We start from the raw sequence: 19815 nt of genomic DNA on the forward strand, positions 1-19815 counted from the left end.
CTCGGGCTCTGTTTTTTGGTCGAGTGTCCTACAAATTGAAATGTGTGTCGGCAGCTGCAGTTCAGTGGTTCCTTTGCCTCGTGTTGCATTTTATTGCGGCACGACGGCTGTGACACGCATACATAATTTACATTACACATGTGCGGGTGTTGAATTTAATTACAATTTTAACTCCTGCAAACGCACAATAATGCACAAAGGCACTGAGAACAAAACGAGTTTTCAATACGGCGACGAATTAATTACAATTTCTTTGATGCCGAAGGCATACAGTGTACATTTTTGAAACGAAGATACATAAAAGTTGTCCAAAAGGTCAAAATTACCAACGCAAACTGGTATACCACTTAAATGTCATAACCCATCTTAGGGCTGCCACAAAGAGCTGATATTGTCAATTTTTGCCGTGCACACACTACGCACCGACTATTATAATGCTGGCCAACGGCACGTATACGCAATAACATTAAATTGGCATTGGCGGCGCTCTAAAAATATGGCCACACTCGAATGCAACGGCGGCAACTCGAGGCGGAATTGCAGCGGGAAAGGAAGAGCTGCTGCTGACCCACTTTGACTTTGGCTTCATAACTAATTCACGCACACTCCGCCACTCCGCCACTACACACACATGCACATACACTCACACTCTCAGCGAGACACACACATGGGCAGTACATAAAACATTGTGTTACATGGACCTTCAGGCACCTGGGCGCGATGTGTGCCTCGAATTGGGTCGGAATGGGTTGGAGTGGGTCGCAATCGGTGGGTTCGGCTGGGATCGGCGCAAGAAGTGGACGGGGCCTGGGGTCGAGTCGGGGTGTTGCAATATAATTAAGGTGGAATAACTTACGAGTGTTTGTGCCCAGTGCCCGTGTCCGTGTGTCTGTGTGCGGAGTGAAGTGTCTGTTGCGTTTAAAATTGATGCGATTTAAGGGTAAGCGTGTTAGCGAGGAAATGCGGTTGCAACAATATTTTAGCCAACACAATGCTTTGGTCCTTTAAGGCTAACTTTCTTTTAAGATTTAAGCACTGCCATTTTGACCTGTTCTCACGAGTATTTTACTGCAACTGCAGGTTCTCTTCTGACTTTAAGATTTAATAACAATTTTATTCAACATATTTTCCTGTTTACAAAATTAAATGAGAGATAACAAAAACAAATACTAGCTCAGCATTTTTTCTCTACCATTATTGACCTCTATTTCAGTATAGATTTACAGAACAAGGCCTTGATTGCTTCAACTGAATACACTGTTTTCAACAGAATTTACCCATTTAATAGAAAAACTGGCAACCGACCCCATTAAACCAATACAAAATGAAAGCAAATAGGTTAAACAGCCGGGACTTGAATAAATAAGGAAAATAATGTTAAATATGATATTCCATTTTCCATTTTTTTGCACATGTTAAAAGGGGAAAAGCAATCGAAGAAATAACGGAATATCGAAAATTTTATGCTGATTAAAATCTTATGTCATGGCTAAGCCCAACGACAAACAGAAAGACATACAGACAGACAGACAGGCATGCAGACAGATGGACATGCAGACCGAGAGATCCGGAGGTCCACAGCTCAAGGAGGCACATCCGTCGTCCTCGTCGGCCACTAAAAGAAATTTCCCATTCAAATGCGAATTCGAACAACTTGTGTACATTCGTGCAAACTCAATCTAAAGGCCATATACATAAACTGCAAGATGTTCTCGACGTTCCACACGTTTCCCCTACTTGTATCCACCCAGCCTTTGCCACCCAACATATGTCCAAGTAACATTGTTAGGAGCAGCAGGAAAAAAGGCAAGCCGCTTACATAGAACGGAAATTTTTATGTCCCTCAACGTCAAACCCATTGCAGTAAGGACTATGTCCTTTTGCCAGTCGCTTCGCCTTTCATCCTGCAAAATGCACGTCAAGAAGTTTCTTTTTATCACAGGTCAAAGTTATTGGCCTTTGTTTCGAAATGAAATTGATTTCGCACAAATCATAGCCATGCTAACTAGTTTGATTGATTAATTGGCTTTCAAAGAGTCTTTATGTGAGCATGGTTTTTACCATACAAGGCTAGTCTTACCTCCGAGTCGGAGTATTTTTCCCTGTGTAGCTCACCCCATCCCCATCGAAGTCCCCATATCCCCGATTTCGTAGTGCTCTCTTGACCTGCACTGCACTCAATGCGTCTGGCTCATTGAGAGCGTCGTTTAATGACTAATTTATCCTGCCAACCTGTGTCTGTGCCTGCAACTGTGAGTGTGTGAGTTATGTCCCCGCCTGACAGTCAGTCAGTCAATCAAGTTTGTTGCATAATAAACTTTTTTAACATTTCGCATTTTGCGATGGGCAATTGGTCCTTTTCATGCGAATGCCCCGGCCCTTTGAGTTTGAGTGGCAAGCAGAAATCAACCGAACCGAACCGAAGCCAATCGATATTTGTGATTATTTAATAAGCTCAATTACGAGGACATGAACCCCCTACTAAGTGCGTGTATTGATTTCCACTCAGCCCACTGCAATTGTTGGGTTAATGCACTGTAGTTTGTTACATAGTTCTAGTTTGTTGGAGTTTGCGGAGGGAAATGGACAGGATGAGAAGTTGGAGGTCCTGCGAAGTCGAGTGGAGCGGAGTGGAGCCTTCAACTTTTTCAACTGACATTTTTAATTCGTGGCTAATTTAACATTTAAGGATGCATACAAAGCTAACGATTGTGTGGGCCAAAAAAGTTTTGTACACTCAGACCGAGAAACTTCTTAGAGTTACTGAAAGAAGTGCAATTAAATGGCTAGTAATCGCTTCCCCTGCGGAAAAACTATTTAATGGAATTTAGATATTTCGTACCCATTTCGACTTGGCTTTGGCAGTTTTATTTTTGTTTGAATTGCATCCAGCAATCTGTGCAAAAACACTGCCGCACACCTAGAAAGCACATAGAAAATATGCTGTAACCTGGGTAAAAAGCTCTATTGAATTCTGAATTTACTTAGTGTGTGGCAGCCAATTGTTGTTGCTGCTGTTTACGGCACGTAGCTTCGCTCAGCAAACATTTAATACGATTCAACTTGGCAGCAAGAAACTGAGACACACACGTACCATAACCCTCTATATCCGCACTACATCCTCTCAGTCTGTCTATATACGAGTATCTGGCAGTCGTGCCGCACAATAAAATGCGAAATGCGAAACAAAACCGCAATTCAAAGTGAATATAAATTGTTTTACGGCTGACGTTTGCTTTGAATTTCAAATTGTTCCCACACCGCAGTGGCATGGCACAAAACCATGTTAACCCCTGGCGGCCCCGTGGGTGCTTTGGGACCACTCAGCTGCATCGATGGCTGGCGAAAGGTCATTGTGTTAATTGGAGCGTTAGTGATGATGATGTCCTCCACTATCTCTCTATTGCCGAACCCTCTGGGGGAGTCCTGCTGCTCATTGAGCCATTAAATATCGCTTGGCAATTAGACTGGGCCATTTTTAGTGGCACTATGAATAGCCGATGGACCGCAAGCCGCCGACCAATGCAGTCGAAGAAATGTGGCTATGTTTTAAAGATAAATAGTTGGGATCTCAACCTATGATTAGACGTATTTATGTATCATAAATAATTTCCGTCATGTCTAAGAAAGTTGTAAGAGAAGTTCAAGTATTATATTAACTTTAACCTATTTACCTATTGTTATCTAGTTGATTTAACTACGTTGCTCTTAGAAAAAGTTATATTTTTGAAACATGTTTTATGGAATTAGTTGTTCCAGTGCAGCCAGTGCACCACTTACCCGATCGTCCGATGGCCAGATCCGTCTCCAAGGCCGTTGTGGCCGAGGAGAGCGACTTGTCGGTGGGCAGCGCGGCGGGCGGCATGGGCAGCGGACCCACCGTGGAGGTGGTGGTGAGGTCGCAGCACTCGCGCTCGGGGAACTCGCTGCCCTGCGCCAGGTGCAGGGCTCCACCGAAGAGCACCACCCACAGGCTGAGGCAGCAGGAGAGGATTTTGAGGTTTTTTATGCGAAAGCGGGTCATGTTGTGGTTGTAGCCTCCTCGTCCGCCACTTCAAATGTTGGTAAAAGGTGGTTGTTTTTCTATTTGTTTTTGCACCACTGTCGCTGGTGGCTTAATTTACGTTTTGAGCACTGTGCGGCATTATTTTCAGTTGTCGTAGTTCACACATGCCTTGAGCTTTGGTATGTGTTTATTTCACTTGCAGAACTGCAATACTTTCGCTTGCCTTAAAATAATATTTGGGGACTTAAGCCGAGCATTTAACAACAAACTCCCTTCGCCAAATGCCAAAATGTTGACTTTAAAAGATGGCTGCGTTAGGAAAACTTGGGGACTGGGAAACTGGGCAATGGAAAACTCCCGAATTGAGTGCTGCAGCAAATGCAAAAGGGAATATAAAGAGGACAGGGACATCACGTCGACAGTCAAACTATGAACAGCATTTACAATTACTTTCGACAAAAATGTATATAGACAACAATAGACATAATGCAGCAATAACGACAGCAACAACAACAGCTGAGGAAAGAAGGAGCGGGCACGAGAGGGGCAGAAAGAGAGGGCTAGACGGCGGTTCCGCCCTCTGCAAACACTGAATAACATAAAAACTTTTTCATTTACAATTTGCTCAGTGGGTCTATGTCTATGGCCATGTTGCAAAACGAAGAAGACAAGCGGGTAACAAGAAAATGTTGAAAAGTTTTTGGTAAATGCGAAAAGTTGTGGCTACCGCCGCTTTCCTCTTCCTGTTGCTGTTGTTGCCGTTGTTTTTGTTATTCCTTCTGCGGTTTTGGTTCTACCGCTCCGCTATCTAAGTCCGCCGTGTCGGTGGCGTATGCGCAATATGCAGTGTGCACATCATCACCGAGACCAAAGCAAACTGTAAAGTCCCAAGCGGGAAAATTAATTCACTTGGCCACTCTAGCAGCGCCTTTATCGGGCAAATCGCGCAGCTCAAATGTTTGCCGAATCAATAAAAATATAATTTGCTGCGATTTGGCTCAAAGGAAACGCAAACACTCGAGTGCTAATGCAGCAGGCTACGAATAAGGGAAAATCTGTAAGCAGCCAAGGAAGTGTGGAGGGGCAGACACTCCTCCTGTGCGCAATCATGTAAACAAATCCCGGCGACAGACGACAGACGACCGACGGCAGACAGGCAAATGCAACACGCATCTTTGGGAGCAGGAAAGGAAAATTATTACCCGACAAGATAAAAAAGGCAAACAAGGAACACGGTGAAAAATCAATTCAACTTACGACCTGTAAGCTCGAAAATAAATCAAGTAGAAAGCTTTCTAAGTACGACGTTCTCTTTAATTGCGCACTCTTTTTCCAACGTGAATCCTTTTTCAGCCCAATAGTATCATTTGTTCGATTTGACATCCTAGTTTTATAACAATATATGCAACATACATTCCAGTAGGATTAGGTATTTCCACACTATTGTGTGCAGCCCAAGAATCATTTTAAAGCGAGAATTGTACACCTCCATCTTTTTCTCTGTGAATCAGACACGTCGCAGTGCAGTCAATCACGTCGGCTTCGTGGGTGTAAGGGTGTGTGTGGGTGGCGAGAGGTTGAAGGACGAAGGCCGAGGCGACGAAAGTTGCCAGTCAACGGAGCGAGTGCAGGCAAACAAACGGCCGGGGGTTAGGTGGAAAATGTGACTGGAAAGCGGCTCCTGTAGAAGGAGAGGCGCGAAGGCGTTTTCCGCATTTCCCTTGTTGTTTCTGCTTGAAATGATTTTTTGCAGCCAGCCATCTAGGCAGCCCGCAGTTGCCTCCTTCGACGGAGGAGCAGGATCGTTCTCATACCCATCCCCCTGACTTTTTTCTCGCTGTGCAAACGCGGCCGCCGTTTGAGATGTGTTCAGGGCTGTCGTTTGCTTTTGAGCCAAAGTGTTGCCATAACGAGCGTAAAATGGCGGCAAAAAGACGGCGGCGACGGGCAAAGACAACTTGCAACGCGCTGCTGCAATCTGAAAACAAACAGTCGCCCTTTGTCTGTGCACGGGTGTGTAAGTGTGTGTGTGTGTGCGTGTGTGTGTGCGGAAAAATAACGAAGCGAAAATTGAAACTAAAATAAAGCCATGTTTACCTCGCAAATTGTTACGTGTGAACAGCACAAGAGCAGTGCAGCCTCCGCCTCAAAGTTTATTTATTTAAAGTTTCAACATTTTGCATAAGTTATCGTTGAAGCCAAAAGGCGGCCATCTGTGCCCATCTGTGCCTCTGCCCTGCAATTGGTCTGGTCTGGTAATGTGCAATAAATAAAGCAAATTAGAGTGCACAGGACTCGACCGCACGGCCATGGCCAGGACTTACTGCCAGGATCTTGGAGCGGAACCGAAAGTCCGGTCTCACCAGGCTCACAGGCTCACCAGCTGTGCAAATATGTGTGTCAATGGCCCCTGACTTTGAGAGTCAGCTTAACATTTAAATATCTTGCCCCTTGGACCCCGCCTTCTTTATCTTTTGGCTATCTATATGTGTGTGGGCTGACCAAACAAGCCAATAAATGTACCACAAATTTGTATGTCAAGCTCTCCGAGTCACTGCATCGACACACTTGGCCAGGCTTGGCCTGGAAAATAGAGAGAATGCCACATGCCTTTCACATGCCATGCCGAAAATTCGATTTAAATTGGAATTCTTTAGTTCTTAAGTCCGGCAATAACAATCGTTGGCAAAGGGAGCGGGGTGGGGAAGTAAGTCGAGCGGGGCGATGTGACACAACACTTTGCTAAGAATCCCTAGAATGCCGGCCGGGAGTCGAGTGCATTAAATAGGGCGATAGAATATCTAATTAGCCGCCTGCCAGTGTCAGGATCTCATAAAAGTTGCTCCTCCTTCGCCTGCTGGCTGAGTGGCACTCAACGAAATTGTCGAGAAACTTTCGCGGCTCTGATATAATTATGTGCAACATAACAACTTGATACCCTATCCCCTTCTCCCCTCCCACGCAGTCCTTTGAGAGCTCCTTCTCATGCGGTTGCACCTTGACGTCGCAACAATGACGCAGTGTCGAGTGACATTTGTTGCCTTCCGGAACGTCTTCTATGCATGACAAATGCAATTCGAGCCGCAAAGTACTCGACTGGCAAAGTTAATTGTGATCCAGGGTAATTAACTACTCTAAAGTTAAGGGGCAGCATTGATTGAATTAAGGTAAACTGTATAAACGACGAGGCAATGAAATGAGTTATATGAAAGAACCAAGTGCAAACAATATTAATCTATTATCGTATCTCCTAAGCGTTAAATTTGGTTACTATCTCTCTCAAACTCTTTCATAGGAAAAGTTTCCTCGTGTTTTTGGTCAACTGTCTGGTTAACTCCCTTCATAATTAGAGGCTAGAGCGGAACTCTAATGAAATTTTAATAGGGCGAAAGTTGTTGTAGTGGGCGGGTAAACAATCAGATTCGTAATGAGTGCGCAAATGTTTGCCCCTTCAAATGCAAAACTTGTTTTCGGCATTTCAGTCCGCGCTGGCTTGTTGGGGATAAAGCCACGTATCCAAGCCCAGAGAACTTATTTCGGCTGTCTGTCTGTCACGGGGTCGTAACACGGACTCATGTATTATGTAGGGCGATTTTTATTGTTTGTGAAAGTTTAAATGGGCCTGAAGGTCGCGTCTGCGGATGCTGTCAAGTGCCCTGCCATCGCAAGCTTGTGCGACCTGTGCTGATCCAGATTCCTGGTGTGCCAGCCAACTCATCTTAGCTAATTCAAAGAGAGCAGCAGAGTACACATGGTAATTAGAAAGCGCACTTAGATCTCTTGTTCGATTTAGGTTCCCTACTTGGGCTTTAAACTTTGTCCTTTGGGCCATATCCTTCTTCAGAGTTCAGACATGGAACGACAAGCAGCACGACACGTGAATCGATTGATTTCGACGTGCAGACTGATGGTGGCACTTGAAAATTCGTGTCTGGCTTCTATTTATATTTACTGTATGACTGTTTTGCTGTATTGGTGTGTTGCCATTTTATGACTTTAATTTATGAGTATTGATTTCAGGACCCCACCTACCCAGCACAATGTACGTGTAACTATCTGAGAATCACAGCAGATGTCGTCAGAGGTACACGAATATTTTCACCGGGATAGTGGGATGGGTTGGAAATGAATCAAACATTTAAATTATAGCTGGTGAATGGGGGAGGAGTGTGGCTCACCCTAATTGCCCGCAGTTGAAGTGACGCAGAAGGACTTGGATTTAGTCCTTTGCCCTTTTCGATTTTACAGTTTTACCCACATCGATCGATTGCCTCCCTTAATGGGCCAATTAAAACGATTACGCAAATAGTTTTGGGGCTGCGCAACTGCAACCAAGTGGGCCCAAATACAAAGTCCGGTCGCATCATTAATAAATGTCGCTGCAAAGGCCACGAAAAGTCGAGCAGTGTACGCAGGCTAAAGGCATAATCCAATCGGCCAGTGTACACACACACTTGCTGCAGACTCGGGGGACCTGGGCACATGGACCTGGCATTAGGATAATGGATGATTACGGGGAAACGTGTGGCATGGTCTCCTCCAATGCGGCACGGGCTTGGGCTCGGGCTTGGAGTACGGTTTGCGTTAGGGATTGGGATTGGGATCGGGATCGGGTCCAGGTCCAGGTCTGGGCTGCCGCTTCGGCTGACTCGGCGTGCGGCATGCGGCATGGTGCCATTTACATGCGGCAGCAACGTTAGTCAAAGTCATGTCTCGCACTAACGTCCCACAAAATATGCACACACTCACATTCGGGGGTGGACCTCTGGTGCGCGGAATACGCGGTTTCAATTCATTGTTATAATTGAAAATATCTCGTATATCCACTTACGCTTGTCACATCTTACCAGAACCAAGTTTTGTTCAGCTTAATTGGCTTTCCAAGCGTAAAACAAAACATTTTTCCGAAATCATTGTGCCCTTTGACAAGATTGGTAATACTGGTCCACCCTAATGCACATATGTATTTTATATATATGGCTGTGAGTGTGAACTCATATGGGCGCCTGCATAAAGTCAATTTCGTGTACAATTTTATTTGCATACACGAAGGAGAGCAGGCGGGCAGCTAGACAAGCCAGAGACACACATTCGGTTCGTCCCCGTCTTATTGCATGTCTTGCAATTTATTTGTCTGCCCTTCCAGGACCCCCCACCCCCACCCTTGGCAGGTCCACCCTGGCTTAGCCACGCTGCAATGCCCCACCATGAAAGTAGAAGAAAAATAGCTGCAAAAGTCATTGAATGAATTTTATGCATTGACATTCGTCCCCATTCCGTCGGCCATGCCGCGTCCTCCTTGGCCGTCCACATGCACTGCCAAATATTGCGGACGGAGTGCGAGGGAGATGGATGACAGTGGAAAGAAAGGGAGGGCGCTAATGGAGCGAAAGGGAGGGCTAGAGGCCATCAGGACTGGCTGCGACAACGACATGTCAAACTGACCCAGTTATGCATTGTTCCCATAGTTTGCTCTTGTGCTCGTTTTTGCGGTGTGTTTGCCCGAAAATTTGGTCAATAATTTTAAACTCGCTGGGGTGGGGTGGGGTGCAGCACATCCCCAAAAACTCCGACCACAGCCACGCCCCGTGTCAAGCCCCATCACATCATTCATATTTGGAGCTATTGTTGTTTGTCATTGTCGTGTTGCCATTTAATGTTTGCACTTGCATTGATTTTGTCGATTTCATTGGTGCATTCACTTGTGTTTGCCTTTAAATTTGTTTAGCAGCGGGAAATCGCAAAAACTACTATCACAGTTGCGGTCAAAATAATAGAATTACTTTTGGTCGCCGAAAAATACCATGGCGCCCATAATTGCGGGCTAATACGCAAGTTATTGTTAGCAATAAGCTGAATAACAATAATTAAACTAGATTTCTTGTTTGCAGGTCAGTATCCAATTCGCAGAATTATTTACCCATAGCAAATCCTATAAATACCAGAATATTTATTTACCATAACCGAACCAACAATAAAGGACTTATAAAATGGTTTATTTGGAAAATTCGTGTTTTAAATTGCGTATGGCCTTAAAAGAATATTTAATAGAGTTGACAAATTTTATTTCAAGAGCCGTTTGCTCGACACCAACTGTAGAAATCGATGTTTTAGTTTCGATTTAAATTCATTTGTGTGGCTTATGGATTCAAATTCGATTATCTACGACCAAACCTTAGCAAGGCTAAATCATTCAACCGCTGTCATTTGCAGGCTATATATATCTATTTGTACACATATCGCTGGACTTGTGGGGTCGTAAAGCAAACGTCATTTCAACGCAATCACACCCCTGACGGGAAGTTAACAATGCAAACTGTGCATAGATATAGACCGTCTTGGCCCAGGTGCTTAGTGCTCGGCAGATTAATTGGGTCAACAAACTGCAGCAGCAGTTTACCTCCAAATCACTTGAGTCGACAGTCTATAATTTAAACATGAGTGCTGCCCACATACACACGCACACAAGAACTCATTTATGGGGAACGAGAGGCAATTAGTGTTGGACGGCAGTGGAGCCCACAGCCAGGGCTCTTAAAAATATTAAAAACCAAAATGCCAACGAGCCAACAAGCCACGTCTGGCCAAAGTGACCGCATCAAAGCGCACCCCGGTGCGTATGAGCAATATGTGGAGGAGCAGCTCGAGCAGCCGAGCAGCCGAGCAGCACTTCACCAAATGCCGAATTTATAGTTCCTTTTTGTTCCGACTCCGCATGTAGCTGCTGCTTGGTTGTTAGTTTTTTGGTCCTGCTCCTGCCGATTCTGCTCCTGGATCTGCTGCATATGGCAGCAGTAGACACGTGTGTACGCCGTACGGACGGGCATGCATACATACGTCTGCCATAAAGTAATTCAGTGTTGTTCCAATAAAGTGCTTCATAAATATTTATTGGATTATCGAACGTATCGGACACACACACACGCACACACACACCACATACACGTGCTCTTGTCTGGAAAAGCGAACGCACATTGCTCCATTGCCATAATGAATATGAAGCAATGAACATTGCAATAAGCGCACGTATGAATAAATGAGAGCGCAGCGGAGCAGAGCAGCAAAACGAACAGAAAGAAGCCGGAGAAGGATGAAGAAGGAGAAAGGAGAAGCGAGAGAGGAGAAAGCAGGAAGCAGAAAGCAGAAAGCAGGAAGAGGAACCCAAGGAGTTTCCCATCTGAATGCGAATGAATGAATGAATGCTTACGGCACATAAACTAATAGTTCAAGTGCTCTCAATTGCGGGCATTCGTAATTTAATAAACCTCTCCCCCACTCATGGCGATTGTAAGTGGAGCCCATTGATGGATATATAAATGCCATAAATTTATTCATCGACGCTTAATTAACTAACACGCCCGGTCCGCTAATTGCATAATCAATTAACACATTTGATACTTTAATTATACACAACCATCGGCAGCAGGAGCAGCAGGAGCAGCAGAGCAGGAACGTTGCCTGTAATTAAAAGCGGATTAAATCCATAATCTCTGAAATTAAAGCCTCGTTAAAGTCACGAAACTGCGCAGCGTTATGAAATTGAAGGCACAGCACAGTGTATTTATTATTTATTCTGACATTTACATCAGCAATCGGAATTGGGCAAGCAAACACAGTTCCCAGTCGAAGCAAGGAAGGATGGCAGGATGGCAGGATGGAAGGATCGAGGGACTCACAAGGACTGAAACTGAATCAGAAACCACCTAGGGCTTGCAGGTATTTAGGGTGCTTGCATATTTTATGGCCTGTCATTGTTTATATTGTTCAAATCTCTCGCTCCATGTGTGTCAGCCTGGGAATTTCTTACGGCGACTTCATTTGCACATTTTACAGAAACATCGAGGCGTGTAATTCAAGGGGTGAAACCGAATCCGACCTCCGCTTCTACAGCTGCACTGCTGCTGGAACAAAAAGTCAACCGAGAGCTGCTGAAAGTAGGTGAAGCGGAGACAGACTCTCGGATTTTGTAATGTATTCATACGAAATGACAACTGGCAAGAGAGCCAGCCAGACAAATGGAAAATCTCACTTGCCCCATTCTGGGCTCCAACTGACAGCCGAGCAGACGAGGGACGGCCAATACTAATCACACATAAATCAAAAAATGACATAAAGTGTACCAACAGCAGCTGGCTGGCTGATCTGGCTGTCAGGCAGCTGGCACATGGCAAACTGCCGACATGTAACACGGAATCAAAACGAATTGAACTCAACTGAAATCGAAGTGAAATCAAAGGGGAACGCAGGAATGTAGGCAACGAAATAGTACTATACGTATAGATTGCATGTGGGTGCCAGCGGTAAAGCCAAAGCCAAGCCGATTGCACTGGCATATGGCAAAATCTCAGGCGGCGGGTGGCGGGCGGCGGGCGGCGGGCGGCGGGCGGCGACATGCAGCTCATGTATTATTAATTACAAATTACTGGCAAAGTACATTAAACATGCATTGTCAACTCCCCCGGGCAAACACGACCCCTTCGATTACATGCCCAGATCCATTGAACGCGATGCAGGGAGCGATAAAAAGGCAGAAAAAATACCTGTACTGCCAGCATATCGAGGCCCTACACAATGCCATTGTAATATCGATTACAAAGCCCTCGAAAAGCAACGCCCAAACCACACATTAGCCCTCTCCGGCACCACTGCGTATGAGTAATAATAAGCATTCACAGGTGCGTGTGTGTGTGTGTGAGGAGCAGGAGCAGGAGGAGTGTGGTGCCGACCTCGCATAATTGCTGTCATGAAACTCGTTATAATACACCTACGGTGCGTGGAGTGAGCCGGCATTTTGTCAGCTTATGAATCCACTACATCACTTCATTTCACTAGAGTTTCGACTCCCCCTCAAGCTTTGATTGATTCCCTTTGGCCGGCCAGTGAGTAATTGTTGTTGACTTAATAATTTATTGCGATGGCAATTATTTAAACCAGCCATCGACAAGCTATGACATCAGCCCTCTTCGAATAGAAACCGTAAACATTTCGATCGAGGACGAGCGGTGCAAATGGCAAATCCCCTCCTCGGCGACGCATTTGCATAAGCAAATCTGATGCTACATGCAAAGGCAGCAAGGTTGGAAGGTTGGAAGGTTGGAAGGTTGGCAAATAAAAAGTAGAAAGTAGAAAGTGGAAGCCGGAACCCAGAACCCAGAACCGAGAGCCCGTCCCACACGTGTATGTCAAAGCGAATGAGTTGAAAAGCTGCATTAAACAACACTTAGATGTGGCCAAAATGACGGCAGGAGCTGATGGGAGTTGGTGGGTGCAGCGGTAGAAATGATTCATGATTCGGGTGCGGACAGCGGGGAACTCAAAGTGAAAGGAACCCGGGGACGAACAAAGGCCACGGATCGCCGAGCAGGGAGCGGGGTAGTGTTGCAGCAAAGCAAATATTGTTAAAGTTGTTCCACAAGCAGCTGCTGCTATTGCCACTACACATGGCGAAATAGCTCACTTTGAAGTTGCGTACTCGAACTCCTTGAATTGAATTCATTCAAGTCGCTAAAACAAAAAGTATCTAACTAACAGCTTGTCCAAGATTGACTACAAAAACGAATTAGAAAGCAATGTTCATGGCTTTTTGTAAGGCGTTTAATTTTTTATAGAATGTATGAAATAAATCAAACATATTTATTAACCCTCCATAATAGTGACCACTGGCTAAGGTTGTGTACATCCAAATATTAGTTAGGTCGCCATCTCTTTAAGATTATTTTTCCCGTGTAACTAGAAAAATTGCGCACAGGTAACAAGCAAAACAAAGGCACACAAAAGGTAGCTGGAAAAAATACATACATATAACACCGAGAAAAACTGCATAAAATGTCAAGGTAAAACTAACAAACTGGCTTAGGAGCGATTTAACGGAAACGGAAATGCCAGCGAACGTTTAAAGCGCCGCCAACTTGGGACAGCTGCATTTAAAAGCCGAGAACTTCTTTGCTTGGTGCGATAAGAATTAGGAGCAGAAGGATATAAATACAAAATACAGAGCCCGTGAATGGACGGCTTAATTAGAGTGTAAACGGGCGACAGGCGCAAAGTTCAAATCGCTACTCAAAAGTAATTAAAAAGTTGCAAATAAAACGCAAAGAATACGGCCAAATTACGCGATTGCAAAGAAACTTTGAGACAGTTAGCCAACGCTTTAAAAAATCAGAACGGAACCCCTCTACCATTTAAATTTGGGATGGATTACGATTGGAGCGGTTGCACTGAACAATTGCAGCAATTTCAACTCCAACTCATTGAACAGCACTTGGGAACTACGCCAACAATTTTACGCTTGGGCCTAACCAGAAATTCCCGGCCAGGACTACCACCGCACTTCGATTCAGTTGAATGCCTTGCAACTATTTTAGGGGCACTCATTTTTCAGTTGAGCTGCCAGCGGAGTGAATTCCTAGTTACCAGTTCCCAGTTACCAGTACCAAGTTCCCAGTTGGATGTTACGTATTTATGCCCCAAGTCCTGGCAGACAAGGATAGGCAGGCGACATGGCGAGACATGGGGACATGGGGACATGGAGACATGGAGACATGTGCAGGGATCGCCACATTGTGGGCCTGTGTGTGTGCGGCAGGTAATCACGTCATTATCACGTGAAATTTCGGCATTAACGTGAATTTACGATTTGCACATGAGCACGAGCCAAGAAACCGAAAAAAAGAACTACCAAATGGCAGAGTAGAGGAGCCGAGCAGTCGACCCAAGGTAGCGACGCACATAAACTCACATTAAATGCGATTGCCAATTTATTTACTAAGTGAGGCGCAGCAACGACGTCGCAGGCACAGGTTTTGCTGAAACAGGACTAAACCAAGAGGAGCCCAGCTGGCAACGGCAAGTTGGCTCAAATTTTAGAGCGGAAATAGTGCGCCAGGCGATAGGCGATGGCTCGTGGGCCGTGGGCCGTGGGCCGTGGGGTTGTAATTGAACCAGCCACCCGAAAGTTGTTGTAGCGAATAAACCTGAGCCAAAAACTTCACTTCACTCACACACGGAGAGTGTGGCACAGTGGGGCGGGAGGGGGCAATGTTGGCAACTTTTTTGCATACAATTAACGAAAGTGGCGCACCTAGGTAAATAACATGAAATATTTGCTTTTTCGGAGCGCTGTGCGATGGCAGAGGGCGACGGGGGATAAGCGTGAAGGCATGCGAGTGCTCAACCGCATTAACCCATTACCAGCATAAGCAGTAAGCAGTAAGCCGTGCGGCACTGGCAGCTGCTGCTCGGAGTTTTCCTTGCTTTCCACTTTCCCCTTCGCCGGGCCATACAATTTTCCAACACATTTGGCAAATTAAATTATATACTATAGGCTATAGTATGCAGTGGCACAAATCTCGGGCGAAGAAAGCACACTCTACTGATTTTTGTTGGTTTTTCTGAGTGCCACTATGATTTACAGCTTAGCTCCGATTTCACTCGAAGATTTCAATCCACGTTTCTGGATATTCTATTCACTCGACTCGACGATCCTCGCTCGCGGCACGCACACATGTCCGCCGTGCCATTGGCAATTCGCTGGCACTCGTATTTCCGCTTCCGCTATAGTCGAATTCGCATCGAGTTGAAGCCCAAAAAGCGGTCCGATTGAATCGCACTGCCCGCTTGCCATTGGCCGCGCGTCCGTTCGTCACGAGTCTCAGTCGAAAACTGTTTGGCCAGCTGAAGTCCCCAGCCCTCGGGTCCTTTCAGCGCACGAAGTTGGTCCAAAGGACTCGGCTCCGAGTGCTCGTCTCTGAGCCTTCGGCTTGCTTAGTTCATCGGGGAAAATGAGAGAGGGAGAGAAAGAGCAAGAGTCTCTGTGTAGAGATTCATTTGGCGCCAATTCTTGGCTTATGTGGAGAGTGTGACTCTCAAACTGTAGGAACAGGGGCTTGTATCGAACGTTATGACTAACTTACTCAGTTCGCACGTTACATTGTTTTTCAAAGTTAACTGTTGTTTTGCAAAATTATACGAATTTTTATCGTTATTAAAAAAATCATTGTTTGCGGTATTCAAACGCTATGAAGTACATCATTTCATGCAAAGGCCTTCAATTAAGTGAGTACATTTCTAAATTCTTTAAAATTTACAGATCACTTTGTTTTTACAGAAAAGCTTTTGTTATTTTAACCTTATGTTTCAATCACAATAGTAACAATTTTCACATTTGCCTTCCAGGCCTTATCGTCACCTTATAAAAATTATAAATAGAAGAATTATGCTTGGGTACCAGGTTTCTACTTAAAATTCTCCTTTAGTTTATGTTAATTATTTTGACAAGCACATTTATTTCATTTTCATTGCTCCAGTAAATGAAAACATGCTTTATGGCCTAATGAATTACTAGTCGTGCGTGTGTTTGAAGTAGCACAACAGCATCCTTTGCAACGGATTGCCCATTAACACACACAGATGAAAACACAGACAGGTGGCCAAGTGGAGAGTTTTCCAGCTGAGAGTAAAAGAGAGAGAGGACACTCACACTGGATAGTTGGAGTTTCAGGTGGCCGTGCAATTATCCGTTTTGTTTTGGTTGCACATTCGCCGAGCAAAGCTCCCCGTGTTGGCCTAGGACTCTGCGTACGAGCCAAAAGCTCACGACTTGACACACAAACGGATGGATGGCGGCTGGAAACGACGGCAGACGATGGATGACGACGCGTGAGAGTGTCCAATAAAAATTACGTATACGCAGCGAGTGCCCGAAGCGGCGAACATGCCCCACGAAGCGTGCGGTAATTGGCAAAAGAAACTCACAAAAAGGATAACCCCTTCGACACTTCACCCACGCTCGCCAGCCCCTTTCGCTTGCCAGCACTAACAAATGGAAGGACATAGGCAAAAAAGTATTTACAATAAAAATGTATTGCCCAAAAACTCCCTAAAATACTTTCACAGCTTATTATTTTTCGTAGTATGTAATCGAATTCGGTATCGTAATAAATGCATGCATAATTTGAACCACAAATAAACGGAGTGCAATAATTTAACAAATATTATTTATATTACTTACTTGACTTTTATTTAAAAACATATTAATTTTATAAGAACTTGAAACTAAATTTATAAAGTCTTAAAAAAAATAACCTATGTTTCCGAACCATAGCAGAAACATTGTTTCCATAGTTCAGGGAGTAAAATATATAAGTGTCTCCAAAAATAGTGACTTCTCTTTGTAAGACCTAAATAAATGGGTCAGAACTGGCCATCGAATTGGCCAGGGCTCAAGAAATTGGCTCTGAAAGTCGGCACGGCCGGCATGTCAACATGTCTCCGGGGCCATAAACACAGGCCGTCCAAAGGACTCAAGGAAACTGTCCGATTCCACCAGAGTCGGTGGGCGGACTCAGGGAATGAGGATCTCGAAGTTTCCCACCTGAATAGCTGCACGAACCCAAGTCGGAATATTTCTTCGCAGAGCACGTTGTAATTATCGCGTGAAATCAAAGCGATTCTCTGCCAAAACAATGAGTCCTGGCCGGTGTCCTAGCAACGCTGTGGCTCCTTGACGGCGAGGCTCTTTTGTGCGGCCGGACTTTATGTTTTCCCACAGCCCAGGTAAGCTGATTATTTCATTTCCATTGTGCTCGCCCCTCGGCATAACTTAATTTTTATGGCACTTATGATATTTTAATCTAATGAAAGTGTAATTACATTTCCATTGCTAATTTATGCTCAGTGCGGAGCAATTTGTTTTACCTGTTACACTGCCCGCTAAAAGAAAATGCTTATTGTTTGATTCGAAATTCGAATAGTATTTCGAACCACTTCTTGTTTTTAATGTACTCTACCGCAGTATATTTCCAAAGCGCTTTAATTCAGTTATTTAATTAATGGAAAGCTTCAAACGAAAACACGTGTTTTACAAGTGCAGGATACATTTTACTCACTGCGCACCGTTAGGAGTATAGCACGCATTTTGGGGCTTACCTAAAAAGAAAATAAGACGGGGAAAATGGAAAATGTTATTTTTTGCGGTGAGTGAGGGAAAACTGCTGCTGGCGGGAAATGTAAGCGGGCCATTCGCATCCAACATCAAAGCCAGCGAAATAACTAAACGTGAATCGATTGCCAACAGAAATAAAGCAAATTTACTTTACTTTTCAAAAAAGAGGGAACCATAAACCAATGTGGCAGAGAAACAATGCAGCAGGCACAGAGACAACCGTCGGTTGCGAGGGCTCCTGAGGTGGCACGGCTACATATGTACACCCTCGCACTCGCAGCTGCAAATTGACTTGCTTTTGAAGTACAAAGCATTTGGTGTTGCCACCTGCAGCCCGTTGGCTAAACAACAACATGCCCGGGCTGGAATTGAATCCTCGGCGGAGGATACAACGCGGGCCAGCGGCGCAGGAGCGACACGCGAACGAGGCAGAAGGACACAGACGTGAGAATTGCTTATTTTGTGAAAATTAGAAAATATCACAAAACGCACAAAAACCCCCACCACTTCTTGCATACACTGCAATACGGACTTCGGATAACCCTTTCTGAAAACCCTATTTATATTCAATGAATAAAAAGTTATTAAACTTTCGTACTGCGAAAGCATCGTTACGTTAAGTTGATAATAGGAATTACTACCAATCTTCAGTTAAATATTTGAAGAATATTAATAAATAGAAACATAACATAATAACAAACATAAGTCAATCACCCATTTGTTGCTATTTCAACTACACATACGCTTGAGAATATATGGCGTAGCTCTTTATCTGAATTTTTGCCACAATCCAGATAATAATAATATAATAATTCCGAACTTTATGTTCCTTTCTCTCAGCTTAATGACGCACATGCACCACGCAGTTGGCTCTTGGAGCTCGAGCACAAATCTCCAGTCGTCCGTGTGGCAGTTGCAAGCCACTTCAGCGGCTCCTTGGCTGCACCTCATGCTCGGTTTGAGTCCCCGTTTCCATTTCCATCTGCATCGCTATCGCTGCCTCCATCTCCATCTCCAGATTCAGCTTCAGCTTCAGACTGAGATTCAGAGCAGAACCCTTTCTGGCTGTGTGTCAACATCAGCGCGGTTTATTGCCCTGCAGTCCATGCATAATTAGTGGCAATAGCAGTGCCGCGCTAGCCAGGCACTTAGAACCGCAACACGGAAGCAGCGCCAACAGGACTCTTGTCGCTCTCTCACTCAGTCGCATCCATGTCAGCCAGGACAATTGCCGCTGTCACTCAGCCGGAGTTGATTGAAGTGAAAGTTAGAGCTAAGCTCCTCTCAGTAATTGTCGCCTTGTTTTCATTTCTTTATCCTGTGAGCACCTCAACCCTTTTGCGTCGTAAAACTCCCATTGAGAAATTGTTAATGTTTTTGAGCAGGACGAGCCTGCTGAAACGGATATACAAAGCAAATTGTGTGCATTAGTCGGGCTTCGTGGGCGGGAAGCGGCGGGCGGGGTGTGAAAATATCCTTCCAAATTGGACAATTTTCAATAAAGGCCCGCACAAGGCAGCCAGCCAGGCCGAAAGGTAACATTGCCCCAAATACACATACATATATGTATACATTAGACGGCAATGTGTGTGTGCCTTGGTTACGGTCAAAGGACACGTATAATAGATTGCCATTTAGTTGCCTCAAAAAGGGACTGCCACACAGGCGGCAGAAAGCCGAAAAGTTATCAGACCTTAGACACCAAAGGTGTTGCCAACAAAAAGCCTTCGAAATATTCTGGCAAAATGTAAATAGCTGGGAAAATGAAGTGTTATGGGTAGCTAGTTAGCCTGACTGATTTCCCACTCTGCTGCTCTGTTCAAGTGTTAACACGCGTTTTCAATTAGCCAAGTTGCGCTGCGACTGA

At 44.8% G+C, this 19815-nt stretch overlaps 1 protein-coding gene across 2 annotated transcripts in view; it reads right to left on the reverse strand.

Annotated features, from left to right (window-relative positions):
- Positions 1 to 15675, reverse strand: part of LOC6553768 — a 71886-nt gene extending 56211 nt beyond the window's left edge. For both annotated transcript variants that reach the window (XM_026979036.1, XM_015154180.2), the window contains exons 1-2: positions 15418 to 15675; positions 3781 to 4229 (exon numbers count right to left, since the gene is read on the reverse strand). In XM_026979036.1, the coding sequence (XP_026834837.1) occupies positions 3781 to 4024 (244 nt within the window). In that variant the 5' untranslated portion in view covers positions 4025 to 4229; positions 15418 to 15675. The remainder of the gene's footprint in view (positions 1 to 3780; positions 4230 to 15417) is intronic.
- Positions 15676 to 19815: the final 4140 nt, after the last annotated feature.

This window comes from Drosophila erecta, unplaced genomic scaffold (genome assembly GCF_003286155.1).
Source record: "Drosophila erecta strain 14021-0224.00,06,07 unplaced genomic scaffold, DereRS2 tig00000000-arrow-pilon, whole genome shotgun sequence".
In the NCBI taxonomy this organism is placed as follows: domain Eukaryota; kingdom Metazoa; phylum Arthropoda; class Insecta; order Diptera; family Drosophilidae; genus Drosophila; species Drosophila erecta.